Source organism: Cyprinodon variegatus, unplaced genomic scaffold (assembly GCF_000732505.1).
Source record: "Cyprinodon variegatus isolate N-32 unplaced genomic scaffold, C_variegatus-1.0 Scaffold1590, whole genome shotgun sequence".
In the NCBI taxonomy this organism is placed as follows: Eukaryota; Metazoa; Chordata; class Actinopteri; order Cyprinodontiformes; family Cyprinodontidae; genus Cyprinodon; species Cyprinodon variegatus.
This window is the reverse complement of record NW_015152043.1, coordinates 81649-100412: the sequence shown is the minus strand read 5'-3', so window position 1 is coordinate 100412 and position 18764 is coordinate 81649. Positions and strand designations below refer to the sequence as shown.

General features: G+C 36.8%; 1 protein-coding gene across 1 annotated transcript in view; it reads left to right on the top strand.

Moving 5' to 3' along the window:
* The window catches only part of celsr3 (cadherin, EGF LAG seven-pass G-type receptor 3), a 92119-nt gene that overhangs the window by 18250 nt on the left and 55105 nt on the right, over positions 1 to 18764 (top strand). The window contains exons 3-12 of the mRNA XM_015403898.1: positions 478 to 593; positions 983 to 1071; positions 1370 to 1384; positions 1780 to 1937; positions 5412 to 5575; positions 7342 to 7467; positions 8653 to 8822; positions 10756 to 10941; positions 12279 to 12389; positions 12511 to 12679. Of these exons, the coding sequence (XP_015259384.1) occupies positions 478 to 593; positions 983 to 1071; positions 1370 to 1384; positions 1780 to 1937; positions 5412 to 5575; positions 7342 to 7467; positions 8653 to 8822; positions 10756 to 10941; positions 12279 to 12389; positions 12511 to 12679 (1304 nt within the window). The remainder of the gene's footprint in view (positions 1 to 477; positions 594 to 982; positions 1072 to 1369; positions 1385 to 1779; positions 1938 to 5411; positions 5576 to 7341; positions 7468 to 8652; positions 8823 to 10755; positions 10942 to 12278; positions 12390 to 12510; positions 12680 to 18764) is intronic.

The window sequence follows — 18764 nt, the reverse complement described above, 5'->3', positions numbered from 1 at the left end:
GGCCTGTTACCAATCAGTTCTTATCATGCTATATAATCTGCTAATTCCAAGCAGCTGAAAACAGCCATACTTACAGGCACTTCTAACAGTTGATGTATGGTAAATGGTAGGTACAGTTTATCTGAATACAGAACAGGGTTAGTCGGTTGTAAAAGAAGATAAAATGAAAATTTCCTTTGTATATTCCTGCTGCTGAAATAAAAAAACAAAAAAACAATTAAAATTTTGTGATTTTTACACGCTTTTAACATTGGTACAAATAAAGGTCTAGGATGCTCCACATATTTTTCATCAGTGATTGAATTTATTTTCAGCTTATTCTGTCATATCAAAGCAGTATAAGGCTGTGTTATGACAGAAAGAGATTCCTGCTTCTAGGATATTGGTTGTAATGTATAAATGTATTGCAAAAAACTAGAATGATGTTTGTGCAATTATTCTTGCTGAATGGATCCTATTTATGTGTCTCTTGTCTAGTTTTGCTACCCTTGAGAAAAGCGGTCTTCTTTTCTACAACGGACGCTTCAATGAGAAGCATGATTTCATTGCTTTGGAGCTTCAAGATGGACAACTGGTCTTCAAATATTCCACAGGTACCTCATCAGGGCTATGCCAGCACTGTTTACATTGCCTGAACAAAGCATTGCGGGAGGGTGAATATAGCCCATAAGTCCACTGTATTTTTCTCATAAGGCTCTATTTTTTTTCTTGTCTGCCATGAACGTGTGCAGACTGTGGAAAGAAAATTTCCCCGCAGGGACCATATGTAATAATCTGTCTTCTTGTGCCTCTTGGGAGGGAATGCTTTGAGTCAGAACAAAAACAGTAATGTTATTAAATTTTATTTCTGTTATTTTTCACATTGAATGGCCTATATATCTCTAACATCCTAAATACCATTAGTTTATGCTTTATTCTTAAAAATAAAGAGTGATTAATAAGTTCACTTGGTCTAGTTAAATTGCCCTCCATCTGCCTGCAGGTGAATCGTCCACTCAGGTGAGCCCCTTCTTACTTGGTGGCGTGAGCGATGGAAACTGGCATACGGTTCACATCCATTACTACAACAAGGTGCGTTCACCACTCATCTCAGCCGTTCTCTACAATTTTTATTCCTCCACCTACATCTGATCTAGAACACCTTTCACAAAGAAAATATTTCAGTTTGCATTTCACTTGTTGTTGTTTGCTCTTCTGATGCGTTGGCAGGAAAGTTTTTTTTTTGCCAACAAAGCCCTTTGATTTGAGATGATGTGTTTCTGTCTGTGTTTTTTTTATGTGGGCGTTTGCTTGTCTCCGATATATCCATGCATATTCGCTGCACATCTTCTTTAATTTTCTTCATTTTTTTTTGCTTAATTTTCCTCAGCCAGCTACACGCTATGTGAGTATGAATGTGTGTCAGGGTGTACAAAAACCATCCCTCTTCCCTAACTTCTCTATTCTGTCTTTCTTTCCCTTTTTTTGAAACAAAAAAACCCTATAGGAAAGTTGACAATTGTCTTCTGCGTGCTACTACGTGTTCTGCTATTATGTTTTCTTTTATCCTGCTTTTATTTCTTGTCACACTAACACTGATTTCCTCCCTGTCCTATTAACATTTTGCACAGTTGCACATTAGTTACGGTGCTGAAACTGATTCGTATTTGATGATTTAAATTCTTTAACAAATATAGGCTGCTCTTTTCCCTGCATGTCACCTTGTCTTAACACATTTCTTTACTTGGGATTTATCTTTGGATTGCTATTTAAACTAGCATGTATTATGTATGTGTTCAGCCCAGACGCAGTTTGATCGGAGAAGCCCAGGGTCCATCGGACGAGAAGATAGCCGTGGTGAGCGTCGATGATTGTGACACAGCTCTCTCGCTTCGCTTTGGTTCACAGCTTGGAAATTATAGCTGTGCTGCACAGGGCAAACAAACCAGCAGCAAGAAGTGAGTTTTTGTCTTTTCTCTTTGTTTATTTATTCATTTGTTTCATTTTCTCTGATTATGAAAACAGATATGTATTTGGAGCAGAGGTTAAAACAACCAAATAAAAAAAAAAAACTTGTTTTAAAAAAATATATTACAGTAGCAGCCATTCAAAATGACCTTTCCCAGTCAAACGCCAGCCGAATGGCTGCCCACTTCCATGCAACTCCCAGCAGAAGCCCCTCCAAGTTCCAGACACTGGAGTGACCTCCTCTTGCATATTTTTTTACTTTGACTCCACCCTTTAACTAATTTACAGGGTCTGACCAGGAGATGGGGCTTCTCTTGATGCTGCATTCACACCAAAAGCAGCAAAGGCAGCAAAAACGCGCGTGCTGCTTCATTTTTTATGCTTGGAGCGCAGAAAAAGTGGAAAAGTGGGTCTGATGCGTGTTTGGGCAGAGCTACCCTATCATTTCTTTGCCTGTAACAATGGCAGCTATATTTGCTGTGATAAGTGGGTAAAAAGTAGTTTTAATGTTTTTTAAGTGAGAAAGTCCGCCTGAAAACTTAATCAGTGCAGTCAGTTTATCCAGATTACCATTCTGCCTTGAAATATTGTTTTTCACTGTCGGAGCCGCTCAGACCCCCACGTACCGGAGGTGCGCTGTCATTGGGAATCCCATTTAACAGCAGCCTCTGGCCAGGTCATCTCTTTGCGGTTTGCCGCGGTGGGTGGAAGGGGTTTTTCATGTACGTAATCGAAACTGCAGGCACCAGGATAATAAAAGTGAACGTGTTTTGCCGGCAGATTTCGGCACCTGTTCACTCTTGAAAAGGTTGTATAAAAAGTCAACAGTTTTCTTGATTAAAGAATGAAAACCAAGAGTTCAAAGGAACTTAAAACTGTTGACAGTTTCAGACCCCCTAAAAGGACATGCTTTCTGCTATTCCACTCTACTAATTAATTAATTTAATTTAAATTCTCATATGTTTAGTTATGGATTTTATTTTCAGTGTGCTGAGTGGAAACCTCTAAATGGTCTCCAACCCTAGGCCTTCAGTGGTGTTTACAGAGTTGTGGCTCAGATACCTTTCATCAAATGTGATCTTGGACTGATCAGAGGCTTGGCATTTATTCAAAGGCAACTTCCACAAAGTAACTGTTGTCAGTGTGTGTGCCAACTGGAAATTATAAAAGTATTTGTTTGTTTGTTAAGGCAAATATCTGGCATATATTGAGTTATTGTTTTATGGTATGTGTAAAAAAGTTTTCTTACTTTTAAAAGAACTGTATTTGTATTTCCGAATCTAGACAATCACTGGTACAAAGTACTGTAGTTGCTTGGTGCTATTTCCTTTTACATAAAAGGCCACTGATGTTTTTAAATTAGACTTTAAAAATCAGATAAGTAAAAATTTTTCTTATGCCCAGTAATCAAAGAAACAAAAACAAAAAAAACAGTAATAGAATAATGAAGCACAGATCATTGCTGTCTAATCTGTTTGAGCTCTGCCCTGAAGACCTTGGAAGATGATCTTTAGGTGATGATGAGACTATAGAAGGCTTTTTGGAGACCTAGGGCATTGACACTGAGCCAAAATTATTTCCATGTGTTTTTTAATTAACTTCTCTGCCTGACTGGTGTTAACAATCATTTATTTGTCACAAGATCCTGATTGTGGGCATAAAGAAAAACTGTTTTTCACTTAAAAAAAAACAAAAAGGACACAAGCATGTGTCGTAAAACTTATCTTAACTAGTAAATGTATTACCCCACTGTGTTAAACGTTTCTGTGAAGGCCTCTGAGGTTTATTAGAAACACAGGTGAACAAACTTCATCACTGAGAAGCCCGTAAGGTAGTTAAAGGATCAGGTCGGATTATTTGCCAACAGGGCAAAACGCTGTGTGCGGTGAAAACAAATATCCTTCACTGAAACATGGTGGTGGCACTATCATGCTGGGTTTGGAATTATCATGGGTTCAAATAGACCAGCAGCAAGGCTTGATTTTTTTTTTACCCCCAGATGATCTCCAATCAGCTTCAAGCAGAATCAGTATAAAGGTTTTCCTACATGATCCCAGCTTGTAGAAACTCTTAAAAAGACCTGCAGCATGTTTTTGCAGTGAAAGATGTTTCTATAGTGTATTGATTTTGGGTGGCTGAATATGTATGAAGCTTAAAGGAATTTGATTTGGTGAATAGATTTAATATCTGGTATTTTTCCATGTAAAAATCAGGGACACATACTGCAGTTGTATAAACTAAGCTCCCAATAATAAACATTTAAGTCAGTGGCTGTAATACAACAAAATGTGAAAACATCAGGAGGTATAAACAGCTATTAAACCCAGTATATAATGTAGAGTGTATTTTTCTGATTTGCTAAACAAAATTATTTACCCCAGAAGCATTGAGATGCACCAACAAGTGCATAAAGCCCAGACAGTTGATGCATGGTCACATTTTCACAAAGCGTCGTGCCACAGTGTGAATCTCTGTTCTCCCTCCATAATCTCCTACCAAGCTGTCCTGTCAGCTCCAGATGAAACAAAAAAAGAATAAGAAACAGAACAAAGATGAAGGTCGAAGACTCACACTTCAACACGGTTTTTCTTTTCCATTTATCCATTAGCAGCTCAGCCTCCGCTGAGTCAGACACCACATCCTTTCCTAATGTCTGTCTGCTAATATTTGCTCCGGCTGTTACTTAAGCTTTCGTTGATTCTGTGCAATCATTTGTCCTCTGGCTTTTATTAAACATTTTCTATGGTTATCCGTTTCTTAGCATACAGCGCTTGTTGTCATAGTCCTTAGGAAAATCTAAGCTCACTCTCCAGTAAAGACATAAACACATAAATGCTCACAGACAGTACAAGAATGAAAATCCTATTTTCTTTTAACCCACAGAGCTGTAAATGTGCTTCCTTCAGTATCGTCGTTCTCACATAGTTTTTTCCTCCATCAGTCTCTTCATCCACCTCACTCTTTCCACTCTCCCATCTTTGAATTCAACTTTAATCTTTTATTTGTTTCTCCAGTCACATCCACAGGGATCTATGATCACTTGCTATATTTTAGTGTCCATTAACATCTTCAGTACCTCACATTTTACTTTTCATAGTATCGACCACCTCTCCAGAGATTTGCTCAAAGCATGTTTAATCCATTGCATGTTCTGCACTTGTCTTTGCATGCCTCCTCCTTATCAAGCTCCAATGTTAATGTTAACAGCATCAGAGCTGTATACATTTATTTCTTTGGTGCTTAGAATATTAATTTCAAAATCTCATATATTTTTTTGAAGTTTACCTTTGATGCCACATTTAATCTGGATTTTGTAAATCCCTTTCCCCACATATGCTCTCCTCTTACATTCCAGGCTCTTTTTTTTTTTCATCCGTTTCCTTCATCTTTCACGAATAATCCTGTTTTTATGGTCTTAAACGTTTTTTTTCCCCTTTCTTCTCATTCCTGCTCTTGTTTCTTAGGTCTCTGGATCTGACTGGCCCTTTATTTCTGGGTGGAGTCCCTAATGTGCCTGACAACTTTCCCTTTGGCAGCAGGGAGTTTATCGGTTGCATGAAAGACCTGCACATTGACAACAAAGCACTGGATCTGGCTGGATTTATTGCCAACAATGGGACACTTTCTGGTCAGTGCTACTACTCTCATGTGTTGCTTAAAAAATGATAATCATTATTCAATAATGATCATTTCTTTTTCTTATAAAAACAAAAATTCTTAGCTGGCCCTTTAAACAAATGGCAGTAAACGAAGGTTATATGAATATTTGTAAAAGTTTTCATTATTATAAACACAATTTGCAGAGAACCTCACATGTAATGGTCCTATCTAATTCATGTTATTTAGAATTTAATGATATAAAGCTAGATTTTGATCATTAGAAAATATTGTGGATTTATAGGATGTATCACTAACTGTCTTTAAAGCAACAAGAAAGTGCATGATTTAATCACAGAATATTTCTAGAGGTGTAAGAGTAAAGGTTGAACATCAGTTGTTCATTTAGTAAAGTTTAAATCCAAGATGCAAAGAAAGAAACCCATTAGAGAGGGACTCTGTGTTGTTAAAAATGTATTCCTTTTTTAAAAATACAATATCATTGCTTAGATATAGTCTTCTATTCAGTTAGTAAAGGTCATTTAGTCATGTTACAGTTAACTTCACAGAGGTTTTGGGAGGTTCAGTATTTTAACTCAAAAATGAATGCTGTCTTTGTTAAAAAATTAAAAAATCTGCTTTAGAAATATTTTGTGTCTCTTATCCACACTGAAAAAAGTTACTTTTTGGTGCAGTAAACTCTAATAGAGTATTTGTCATAATTTCTACTCTGTATTAAATACTAGAGTTTTTGAAGTAAAAATAAACTTTTTTTTTTTTATGTAATACATGAATTTTGGGGAAAGAGTAAGTATTTGTTAGACTTCCTTATACAATTTTAATGTTTAATAGCAGTATAAACATAAACAAATGAACCTCAAAATACTACATAAACTTTACATTAAAAATGTACCGTTTTGAAAAGCACGTACGGTGCATGCGCACTGTAGGTCACAGCAGGACTGATTCTGCTTAGAGTCTAGACGTTACAGGATCACACACAGAGCAGTCCCAACGGCAGTCATTTTGGCAGGGAGCTACGGTCCTGCAAAAGCCTTCTCGCTGCTCATGGGACTGATATATGCCCTGAACTTGGTATACCCTCCCGCTTTGCTCTACACTTTTTCTTCCAAAAACTTTTATTTAAACTGTCCCCAAAAGTAAACACCCTGAAGTTGAAGATGCTTTCCTAATGCATTCATGACTTTGTCAAAAATGTGGCATCAAATGCCAAGAATTAGCAGTGGGTTCCAGTTAATCTTAGCGGAAGGTTACCTGTCATTAATGTTTTTGATTTTTTGTCAAATAAGGTATATGTTATATTGCAAAAAATAACAGATACATTTATTCAAATATCTAGAAGAGATTTTTTTCTCCATTGAGAATAGTTAGACAGTTTAAGCTGTTAATTTTTAATTATGTTGATTTTGTTTCATTAATGTTGTAATTTAATTCTTAAAAGTCCACTAGTCCGGACGATTGGTTTAAATGTTGAAATTGCACTTTTTCAGTGTTTATACGATTTTTTTATTGTATATTTGAGTAGTGACTATATTACCAGATCTGTTTTGGATGTGGTGTATATGAAACACTGTGTATTTGTTGTTTGCAAGTCATATCAACCTAATGTTTTTTTGGTACAAAAAGATGTGTTACCATGTCTGTATTAGGCAACTAAAATATGAGCTTTTCCTTATTGATCTGCAGTGCTGTATGAGTTGCATGTCTGTGGCATTTTATGAATGACCTTTCATAGTTGTGTTTTTTCTTTTTTTCTTATTTTTTTTTTTTTTACAGGTTGCAGTGCCAAACACCCATTCTGTAAGTCTAACCCATGTCAAAATGGGGGTACTTGCAGGGTAAGCTGGGAGACCTTCTCCTGTGATTGTCCTCTAGGATATGGAGGAAAAGATTGCAGCCATAGTAAGAGCCTTTAATTGTAAATCTCCTGCATTACTATTAACCGTTACAGTGATGGTAGTTTGATATAATCTAACATAGTGGACTAATTATGGGTAATTATTTCATGGGATCTTACCCATTTGAAGTAATTCAACTAACAAATAAGATAGGGTCTTGTGCATGTTTAGGTTAAGCAACACTACAGTATTATCAGTTCGACTTGATCTCTTTAGCTGCATTTCCAGAACAACATTCATTAATTTGCGCTTTCTTATGTTCTTGCTATTTACCTACTGAGCTTTTATATTAATCTCTTTTACAGCTGAAAGCTTTGGAAAAATTTAAGACTGCTTGATTGTATGAGTGGAAGCATTTTCATCACTAGAGTTTAATTATATGTGGATGTCAATTAAAAAGAAAACGGCAATAAAACAACACTGGGTAATTATAAGTATGCTAGAAACTTTCAGAAACCTTCCCTTTGAGATATACACTCTGGAAAAGTGGTTTTACTTATTGGGTATGATTAGATGTAAATAAACACCCTGATTCCCCATTTAGTTGATGCCACTTGTTTAGTTTTTTTTTTTTTTTATCTGTAGGTAAATTATGTTGTAAAGCACCCTTGTTTTTGTATCTTTAAGCAACACTGTGTACATTTTAGCCACTAGGGGTGCTAGACCTTTAACTTCCAGGTTTCCATCCCTAAGGCTAGCAATGATGCACATTGCATAATTAAACAGTCTGCTACCTTGTTTTGATATCTGGTAGCAGACCACTTTGGACCAGCAGATGCAAAAGTTATAGAAATACTGGTAAAGACAAGACCACATTCACCCTCTAGGTTAGCTGAGACCTCAATAAAACAGCACTTTGGGTCACATGACTCATTCAGTGACCCATTTGAACCTATCAAGTTACATAGCCAAGTTTTTGAGAAGTGTGGAGTATGGAGCATCAATATGGACAAGTATGTACACTGACCTGAAAAATCTTTAAAAATATCTCACATTAAGCTTATAATTGGGTCGAAAATTATGCAGTTTTGCTTCAAAGAAGAATTAAATCAGTATAAATCATTGCGTTTTCATTTGTTTATACATAAGTCCATCGATTCAGTAATTTATCATATCAATTAACATACTTTGTTTTCTATAATTTGCTATAGTTTTTATTCATACTTTTTCGTCAAATTTTTTTTCGAAGCCATGCCACACCCACATCGGTTTCTTGGGAACAGTGCCCTTATGTGGGACCTGAAGAATGACGTGACCATCTCCACACCCTGGTACCTGGGCTTGGTGTTCAGAACCAGAGCAAGAGAGGGGACGCTGCTGAAGGCCCAGGCTGGTCAGTACACCAGTCTGCTGTTCCAGGTGGGTACAGACACAGTATGGTTTGTTTCTACTGATGCCATCAAAGCCAATGCTAATCATAAAAATGAAAATAAGCACATGTTTTTTAGCTGTATCTAAACCATTTCTATGCATGCAAGAAAGTTATGCAATAAGGCTCAAGAAATGGGTGCCTATTAGAGTCCCTTTAAGTCCCTTCCATTGACCATAAACTCATTCTTACCATTATTATTGCATAGTTCAGAGTGAAAGTTAATTGGTCCCCAATGCTCACCACTTTCACTTCGTCATGACTAAGGATTTTTAACATGGATAATCAAATGTTCTTCAGACATGGAAAGAAAGTGGAATAATCCTTGAATTTAGAATATTAGCAGGGGGATTTAAAATATAGTTTGGTGGACTATATTTCATTATTGTATTGACTATAATAATAATTGTTAATATTTTCGAGCACATCTGAGTGTTTAACTCCTTAGTCACTTACATTGACATCTGCATACCATGGGAACATTTAGGCTAGTAATTATGTTATTGGATGCATTTTAATGAATGTTATGAATTTTTAGCTTTCATATCTTATTGACAAATAAAACACTTTTTTAAACATTATCTTCTTTCTAACCTCAAGTTTGGTATCTTGGAATGTAAATGTTTAAAATGTGGACTAAATACTCCAAGAATAAAGTATGGAGAGACTCTGGAAAGCCTTCTGACTCTTTGCAATTTCAGTCCAAACATATTTAAACTGTAACATATGCTTTTTTGTTTTGAGTTTTTTTTTATTATTATTATTATTTTTTTTTTTTAGTCTTTACAGCACTAGTGGCTCATTTTTCTGACAGTAGACTGACAGGAAAGGGGGTATGGGAGAGGGGGAGAGATATGCGGCAAAGGACCACAGGTCGGATTCAAACCTGGGTCGGCCGTTTCGAGGAATAAGGCCTCTGTACATGGGTTATGCGCATTAACAACTGTTCCACCTGCACACCTGGATGCTCTTTAGCAAAAGCTAGAAAGAAGATGATACTGTGGTATCATTACCTTAAAGTTAGCCAGGAGAGCTTCTGTACATTCATCTTAAAAAATGTCTTATGATATTGTCTGTGAAGCTGTTTTCTACATACACAATGTTATCACGCAAACAACATTTATGTTGTGGGGTTTTGTTAGTGAACCCAACAGGAAGTTTTGATAAATTGATAAATTGTAAACTTAACAAAAAGGGTAAATCAAGAACTGCTTCCTTTGTTTTTACAAAGTAAACAAGGGCTTTGAGCTCCAAGTAGCTTCATCTTACTCACTTCACTTTGATGGGAAATATAATATAATATGATAACATGGACTCTTTCAAATAATTATATAGAATATGCTGAATTTTTATATGAAATCTCATGCCATGAGATTTCATCACACCTGTTGCTAGCAAAGTTGTTTGCCTCTCTTTAAAATAAATTCTGATTAAGGTTGTTCTGAAGAGCATAAGACCTTTTCTCTCTTATGCTGTCACAGAAATTATACTCTCATTTTCTTTAGGTTTTATGCTGTGTTTTGAAGCTATTCCGCTTTTATTAGACTAAATCCTGCCAGAAGCATATTGTAAAACACTGTTTTGAGGCAGCTAAATGTGTTAGATACAGTCCCATAGACGCTGACAATAACACATAATTCTCAGAATTGCACAATGGCTGTCTATTTGGTGTTTAATGCTAAATTATAAGATGCTGTGTAATGTACTTTAATAAGAGCCTTTTCGTTCTTAGAAAACTAATAAAAGCTTTAAAAGTCCCTGAATATTTGCTGCAGAGCAGCCATGTCATCAGATTTCATGCTCTAGGTTAATAATGTAAACACACTCACTAGAACATAAACTACATGCACAGATCTTTTCTTCCAACCCTCTTCTTGTTTTATAATCCCGTTTTTCTGTCATATGTTTTTCCATCTCTTACAGGTGATAAACGGTCAACTGGTTTTCTCAATAACCCATGGCTCCACCAGACCAGTACGCTTGCGTTTGGATCAGGTTCAAGTGGCAGATGGCCGTTGGCACGATCTCCAGCTGGAGCTGCGAGACGTCCACAGCGGCCGTGAGACGCGCTACGTTGCCACGCTGCGCCTCGACTTTGGGCTCTATCAGGTAATATGCCTTATACAGAACTAACTGAAAGGTATTAAGATGTTCCAGCAACTAGGTCATTATTCCTGGGCTCCATATTTATAAGAAACCTGAGGAACCACTTTTTTTTTTACAGAGTTTCCAAACTTAATAAAAAAAATATATTATTCACCCCTTTAATTCAATGTTATTAATTTTGTTCAGGCCTTTTGGCCCATCAAGGTATAAACCTCAGATAGAAATGTTTGCAGCAGGCACAGGTTCTCTAAAATCCCTGCACAGAATCAGACTCCCCCTAGATGTGGGACACTAATCCTAGTTTGCCTAATCTCTGCTGGATTACTGTGTCAGATTATGATGGAGGACGTCTGTATGATGTGTGTGTCTGAAGAAAGCTGCAGCCCATGAGTTTAAAGAAGCAAATACGCTTTATTATTTTTGATTTGGCTAAAGTCGAGTAAACGCTTGTTTCATGTTGGGATTCTTAAATGATCCGACGTTACATAATAACTTTCATCTCTTTGCTGCTGTTAACCAGGATGTTCCTGAAAGTGCATCAGAGAAAACACAGAAATAACTGCAGAAAGCATTTGGAGATGTGAAATTAAGAGTAAACATTGCAGGAGGAAAGGGAAACACTAAATATTTTTTTAATAGTAAAGAAATTGCTGTTTCTCTCCGATCCTGCAGTAAAAAAGTGGAAGAATGTGTATCAAATCATTGGGTACATTCATACTTAGAAGAATATTTTACATTTTATCCAGTTTTTGCACGGATTACAAAATATACCACAGCATATTTCCCAAAGCAGTGATTAATGGAGCTTGTTCGTTTTATGCTCATTCTTCTTAGAACTCCTTATCCTCCTGAAATCTGGCCTTAATGGGAGAATGTCCAAGGTAAAGCCATGGTCTGAAGAAAGCCAGTAGCCTAAAACAATTTAGAGTCTTGGACAGCATTTTACCTTCCATCAGAACAAAAACCACATTTAGCCAGAGCTCAAATAAAATAATTCAGATCAAAAACTACTGATAGGCCTTCATCATCCAGTCTGACTTCTGTAGTTATTGCTATCCTGCAGGGGAGTGTCGAGCAAAAGCTGTCTTCTTTTGCAAAGCTGGTAGAAATTTCTTTTTAATTGTGATTTAAATAAAGTTGAGCTGCACTACTTTTGTACAAAAGCAAACATTTACCATCTACTTAAGAATACAGATCTTCTTTTCATAATTTTTTGCATCTTATTTATTTTTGGTAGTTTAAATTTTATGATATATAACCATTACTGTAAATATATGACAAAAACGATAATTGTTCCTTTAAACTAACCCCTTCACCTTCCTGTCTCTGCTTCCTATCAGGGAACAGTGATCGTGGGAAATGAGATTCATGGCTTGAAGGTGAAACATCTCCACGTTGGAGGAGTGCTGGGCTCTGGCGAGGTCCAGAGCGGGATTAAAGGATGCATACAGGTGAAGATTAAAGCAAAGAATTTTTCATGTATTTCAGACAGGGATAAGTTAAAGCTTTCAATGTCAGCCATTTCTCATCTATTTCTTACGTCACTGATGACCCGATTGCTTCTAACTACAGGGAGTTCGTCTGGGCATGAGGCCAGATGCCCCTGCACTCCCGCGTCCATCCAAAGCCATCAAAGTAGAGACTGGCTGTAACGTTGGAAATCCCTGTGTTTCATCCCCTTGTCCAGCTCACAGCCGCTGCTCTGACGTCTGGGAGCGCCACACCTGTATATGTGAACCTGGTGAGGGCATGCGCAAATTGTTTCTGATGTGAAGTTTTTCTTCAGCCGGCTATACGTAATACTTTACTGTTACTGCAATATTTGGAAGGCCTAGGCTGTAGATTTTTTAACTTCAGTTCCTAGCTGGGAATTTATTTCTGCATTCTGATGAGTTTTCAAAGTATCAGACATCACAGCTAACTCTCCACACCCTCCTTCACCTGGCCACTTTTTCTGTGCTTTGTCTAATGCAACGAAAAAGGCCTTGTAGGAATCGGATCAATATGACTCCAAATAGGCCTTAGATCAATAAGACATGTGAATATTGGAGCAGTTTTTAGTAAGTGAACAGAGCTCAGATCTGCCCTTGGAATAAAAGATTACTCAAAGTCGGCTCTCTTTTTGCCAAAAAGGTGAGAGGCTCTGTCCAGAATCCCTTCAATAGTTTAACTTTCTTATCTCAGAAGACATTAAGCCTTTAAATAAAGGACCCGTTCAGTCGCAGCAGCAGACTGCGATCCTCTTCCATCATGCATGTGCACAACATTGGTTTTCTTTTATGTTGTTGCTAGAGGGGGGCAAACATCTGCAAATACTTTAGAATGGATGCTATGCTCCTTTAAAGATAGATGAATGCTGTATTCCATTCTAGCTCTAAAAATGTACTGCTGTGCTTTAAGTTTGAATTTCTTAGGTGTTTAGGCTTTCTGAAGGGTCTTAAAAGACATGAAATATTATACTATACAATCATCTCAACTTCAGGCCTCATAAGTCTTAAATAAGTTTTATTTTTTATTATTTGTATTGTATTTTTTTTCATTAACTATTTCCCTCTTTTCTTTCATTGGGTTAAAGCTTCTATCCAACCCATACATCAGAGTTCTAACAGTGGAATTTCGGCAATATTATAATTTGACAAAACTAGATTCCTTTGTAAAGTGCGACAAACAGAACATTTCTCTTATGCATAAAAGTAAAGCAGCAAAGAAAAATAAAACTGTCTATTTATAGTTTTTACAGGGAAATAAAATCAAGACATTCTGATGAGGTGTTTAGATTCAGATTTTTGTCATGAAAAGTTTTTTAGTAAAAGTGGGTTTGCTAGTTAACTGAATTTAAGGAAAGTTTGCTGGTGTGAGGTTTTGGCTTTACTGTGCTAAATTGCACTGCGGTAATATTAGACCTCGCACAAAGGAACTGGAGTCACAAAATACCAACTTCAATAAAACAAGCTCCATTTAACATCAAGATAAAGTTAAAGATCAGCCACTAGATCATTGAGTTATTCAGTTCCCCTATTTGTATGATTGATATAGATTTAATCTCTACCAACTCCAGTTGTTTTAAACTTTTATTTTAAACTTTGTATTTTTTTGTTAGTCTTTTGCTTATAGATATGAGCAAATTCAGACAAATAACAGTTGTTGTATTTTTCTCTCGCCTTTAATTCATAAGGTAATAACCACTTTTCCTACCTAGAAATGCATTTTCCCAGTCTACTGCATTTTGTAAGTATGAGAGGATGAGCAATTCACTGGAATACAAGGCTTCTTAAGGATTCTTTGTAAAAGATCCTAATAAATGTGACATGGTATTACACAGGGGTGGATTTAGGAAATGTGGGGCCCTAGGCAAAGACAGGCAGGGGGCCCTCTGAATTGAGAAGACAACACATAAAACAGAACCTTGATAAAGATACAGAAATTTCAATAGAATAGACATACATTTTTTGTTCTACGTTTTGTCCCTCTCTTCTTGTCCCTTTTCTTGTTATTTTAATCTCTATGTTTTGTACTCAGCTGACTTTTCATGCGACGGCAAAATAAATGAAAGACTTTTTCCAACCACTAAGCCCATTCTAACTTCGCTTATTGGTCCTTCCTTTGTTTCCAAAAAGGCGACGGCAAAAGTAAATAACTCAGTCCTTCTTTTCACTGTAGACAAGCCATGATCTGCTTATCTGTTCTCCATTTTTCATTTGTATGAAATATTAGCTGCGTGAATCATGACAGGAGACAAGATAGAGGAGAGCAGGGTTACAAATCTACTTGCTCTGGAGAGCAGAGTTTGGTGATTTTATATGTTGTCGCCAAAATCTCCAGCAGCAGAAAAAAGTCGCTAGATTTGACACTAGGCACTTTTTTTCTTCAAAAAAGTGCTAGACGGGTTTGAAAAGTCGGCAAATATAGCAACGAAAGCACTAATTTGCCAACACTGCTCTTGGCACCGTTTGTTTTAAAACGGTTTGCTGCTGTCTGTTTAGACCTTTTTGCACATACAGTATATGTACATGCAAATTGACTGATCCAATGTGGTGGACACTGAAGGGGAGGGTCTGAGACACACTTAATAATATAAGCCATGTGATGGTATTTGAAGAAATTGTTGTATTAACCATACATGTAAACAGAGTTTTATTGAGCCCCCAGAAACTTGGGGCCCTAGGGTTGCCTAATTCTAAATCCCCCTCGGTATTATATGATGTGGTGTCAGTGAAATTGTCTGTACTGGAATAAAATAAAAAGATGTCACAGCAAAGTGACGGAGGCTCCACCACTGAGACAAAGGAACATAATTACATGCCCATATCTCCATAGGTGTCTGCCAGCTTTCTGAATGGGTTAAATTGGTAGTTGGGTAAACATAATGAGCCTTCAGTCACTCTGGATTCAGAAAAAAATGGTTGAGGACAGGCTAACCTCCAAATCCTGTTAAGCGAATATAACGAGGACAAATTAATATGCTGAGAAAAAAAAAAAATGTTTTAAAGGAAACATGGAGAAAGAAGAAGAGACTGATGAGAGAAAATGAAAAACATGGTGTTTGTAGAGAGATGGAGAGAAGGAGAGAAACAATAGGAATGCTAAAAAATACAAAGGAAGAACAAAGGCACCAAAATCTTTTAATGATTAATGAGCCGAAAAAAGCACGAGGCAGAAAAGAAAGTTTGCCTCGTTTAAAACCCAAAGTGCAAAAATGTACAAAAAGTTTTGAGGCAACCCAAAGAAGATGGAGAGAAAAAAATCTAATCAAATAGCCTGAAAGCTTTTGTGACACATTTGGGATTAGATGCACTAAAAAGGCCCACACAAAAGTGCAGGGAAATTAAGATGACAGCCGGGTTCACAACAGAGAAACAAGTGTGAAAGCTGAAGAGAGAGGGTGAACAGACGTCTGGTAATAAATCAGAGATTTATTAACAACAGCTGCAGGTCAGTTCTGCAGGTATTGATTAAACATGTAAGACCAACTGAGCAGAGATGATGAAGGCATTTTATTCATACTTATGATTAAAGGAGAGAGGGAACCAAAGGTCTGATGGTATATTAATGAAGAAAGAAAAAGAAGAACAGAATAACTCCATTACTCCATCAGACAGCTCATACTACATTTGATTGCCTCTCCCAGTTTTTTGGCGCTTTGTTCTCCTTGCCTGATTTTATATCTAGTAGTTCAAAGGTATTATAAAACAACTGAACAGGTTTGATTTTTTTAATCAGGCAAAATAATAATACTGTTGACCAATCATATCAGAAAAAAAACATCAAGTTTGTGAGACACATGAGCTTCTGACTGTTGTTTATTTCATTCACTCTCTTTACAAAAATGTGCACTGATTGGATGAGCCCTGTCTTACACACAATCATTACATCCAGTATTATGTAAGATTGAATCTTTTTTTCTGAAGAAGAACTTTTTAATTCAATGATGTTCTTCTGTATCGAAAGTAACCTCAAAGGATTAATATTGCAGATTGTTGTCAACACTAACCCTGTCGATTTTTTTGCTGTCAGATTAGGATTTTTATCACTCTGCAAGATATATCTATTAATACTTTTTTATCGGGCATTAATCTTGTGAGAACCCAACTACACCAAGGTTCAATTATCTCATCCTAGAACTTTAATTTCTGTGGTTCTGGCACATGCTGGTGGAGAAGTGCTTAAAGTTATTTCTTCATTTCTATTTAATTATTAGAACATTTGAAAGTCATAATGAATTAAAGCCTAAGATTTTGAGCAGTAAAAGTTATTTTATAATGCATTTCAGTTTTCAAACATTTTCTAATGCTTTGTTAAAAAAAAAAGCGACATGCTCTGTGATGATTTTTAAAAGATCAGATTTTTAAAAGAAATGTAAGAAAGAAAAGAAATGTGTGTATTAGATACCAGAATGGTAAAGAATAATAAAGTTTAAAACCAGTGTTGCACCGATGCCATTTTTTGGCCCTGGTACCAACATCTGATACCTGGCTGTGCAGTATTGGACGATACCAATACGATCTGTTTGAAATTGATGTGTGTGTGTGTATATGAAGAGCTGCATACTACTTGGATGTAAAATAAATGCCATCATGGCTTTGTCAAGCTGCTGCCTACCTTTGTGAAGCAGGAAAAAGACTAATACAAAGTGAATCCAGTAGAACTTTTTATTTCCTACCTGGAATGGGTGACAAGAGTTGAATAAACTTTTGGCTCTCAAATGGCCCTATTTGTTGGTACTCACCAATACCGATACCACTATTTTAGTGCTGGATCGGGGCCCTGCCCGATACTGGTATCGGTATCGGTGCAACACTATTTAAAACAAATATTGTTTACCCACAGGACAATTCTTCTGATCAGGTGGTGATTTGTGCTGAAACTTTGAAACTTTAAAAGTTATCTTCTCTATTCTACATGTAAACTGTTAAGTAGTTTTTACTTGATTAGAGGTCAAATATGCTGAAACTTAAGACACATTCAGTACAACTCTAGTTAAGGCTGCCACAGTTGCATCTAACTTTGGTTACATTTAAAACAAAGTAAGCAATAAAGAGAAGTTGATCAAAAGAAATGAACAGATCAAAGTAAAAGAGGATGGTGTGGAAGAGAAATGGCTGTGCTCTGAATGAAGGATATAGAGTTTAATTGTGGTAGAGCCTCAGGTTGAGAGCATAAGGAGGAAGCAGGCTAGTGGCATCCTCTACTAGCCTGCGAGCAAATGCTAACACCCTGACTCATTAACATGAAGCACATGCAGATGTTTTCACACCTAGATAGATTACGGACGCACAGACACACGCATACACTGATCTGCAAACATTGTGCACGCACCTTCTTACAGTAAACTAGCTCACAAAAATACCTTTCTCATTATCATTGTGTTTCATCAGCACAATAAGCATTAAATTTTAAAAATGTTATACAATGAATGCTGCTTAGAGACAAATCAAACTTTAATAAATGTAGATGGGGGGGTAGAGGTGCTCTGTGAATAATTCCCTTTCATTTGCGTCTGTGTGGTTTTAGCCTCATGCTGAGACAAGCTTAATAAGTCTCACACAGATGACAGTTATTCAGATTTGAGCGATACAGCCTCCTACGTAGAAAACAGATGCCTTCTGTTTAGCATACACACTGAGACTAGGCTCCGCGTGAGGAAAGCACAAAGATGTGAGCTTTCTTAAATCCTCGCTCTGTGTGTTACTGAAAGTGTACTCACGCTGGTGTTTGCTTACCTTGTATGACAGCTTCAGACAGTTGCTGTTGGCTATTTCTCTGCTGTAGGAAATTTGGGCCTAAAATGATAAATTACAGCCATGTTTTCACTGAGTCGACTTCACACAGTTGCTCAATTACATTGTCAACAGTGAGTCTGTAGAGGAAGGAGTCATTGAGAAATAGTGGGACTGTTTGTCATGATATTGGTGATCGACAGCAACAAGTACTCCATATACATTATACACCTAGGCACAGACAGACAGACAGACAGACAGACAGACAGACAGACAGACAGACAGATGAAAATCTTTTTTGGGAAAGATCTAAAAAGTTGTTTTGTGGTACTATGTACAGCTGCAGTATGCTTACCTTCGTCCCTCTGGGAGAAAAGGGGACATGCAGAGGAATGATTTATGAGTTTTAAGCATCATTTTCTGTGTTCTCAACCTTCAGGAGGTTCTGGAGATCTTTAAACTGCTGAATCTAAGATAAATATGTTGCCTGTGAGAAATGACTCCATTCCTCAGGATGTCATTTATTGACCAGAATTGATATAATGGTTTTACATTCACTGCTTGGCAATTGTTATTCAGTTATCTCAATTATGCTTTTATAAAACTTGA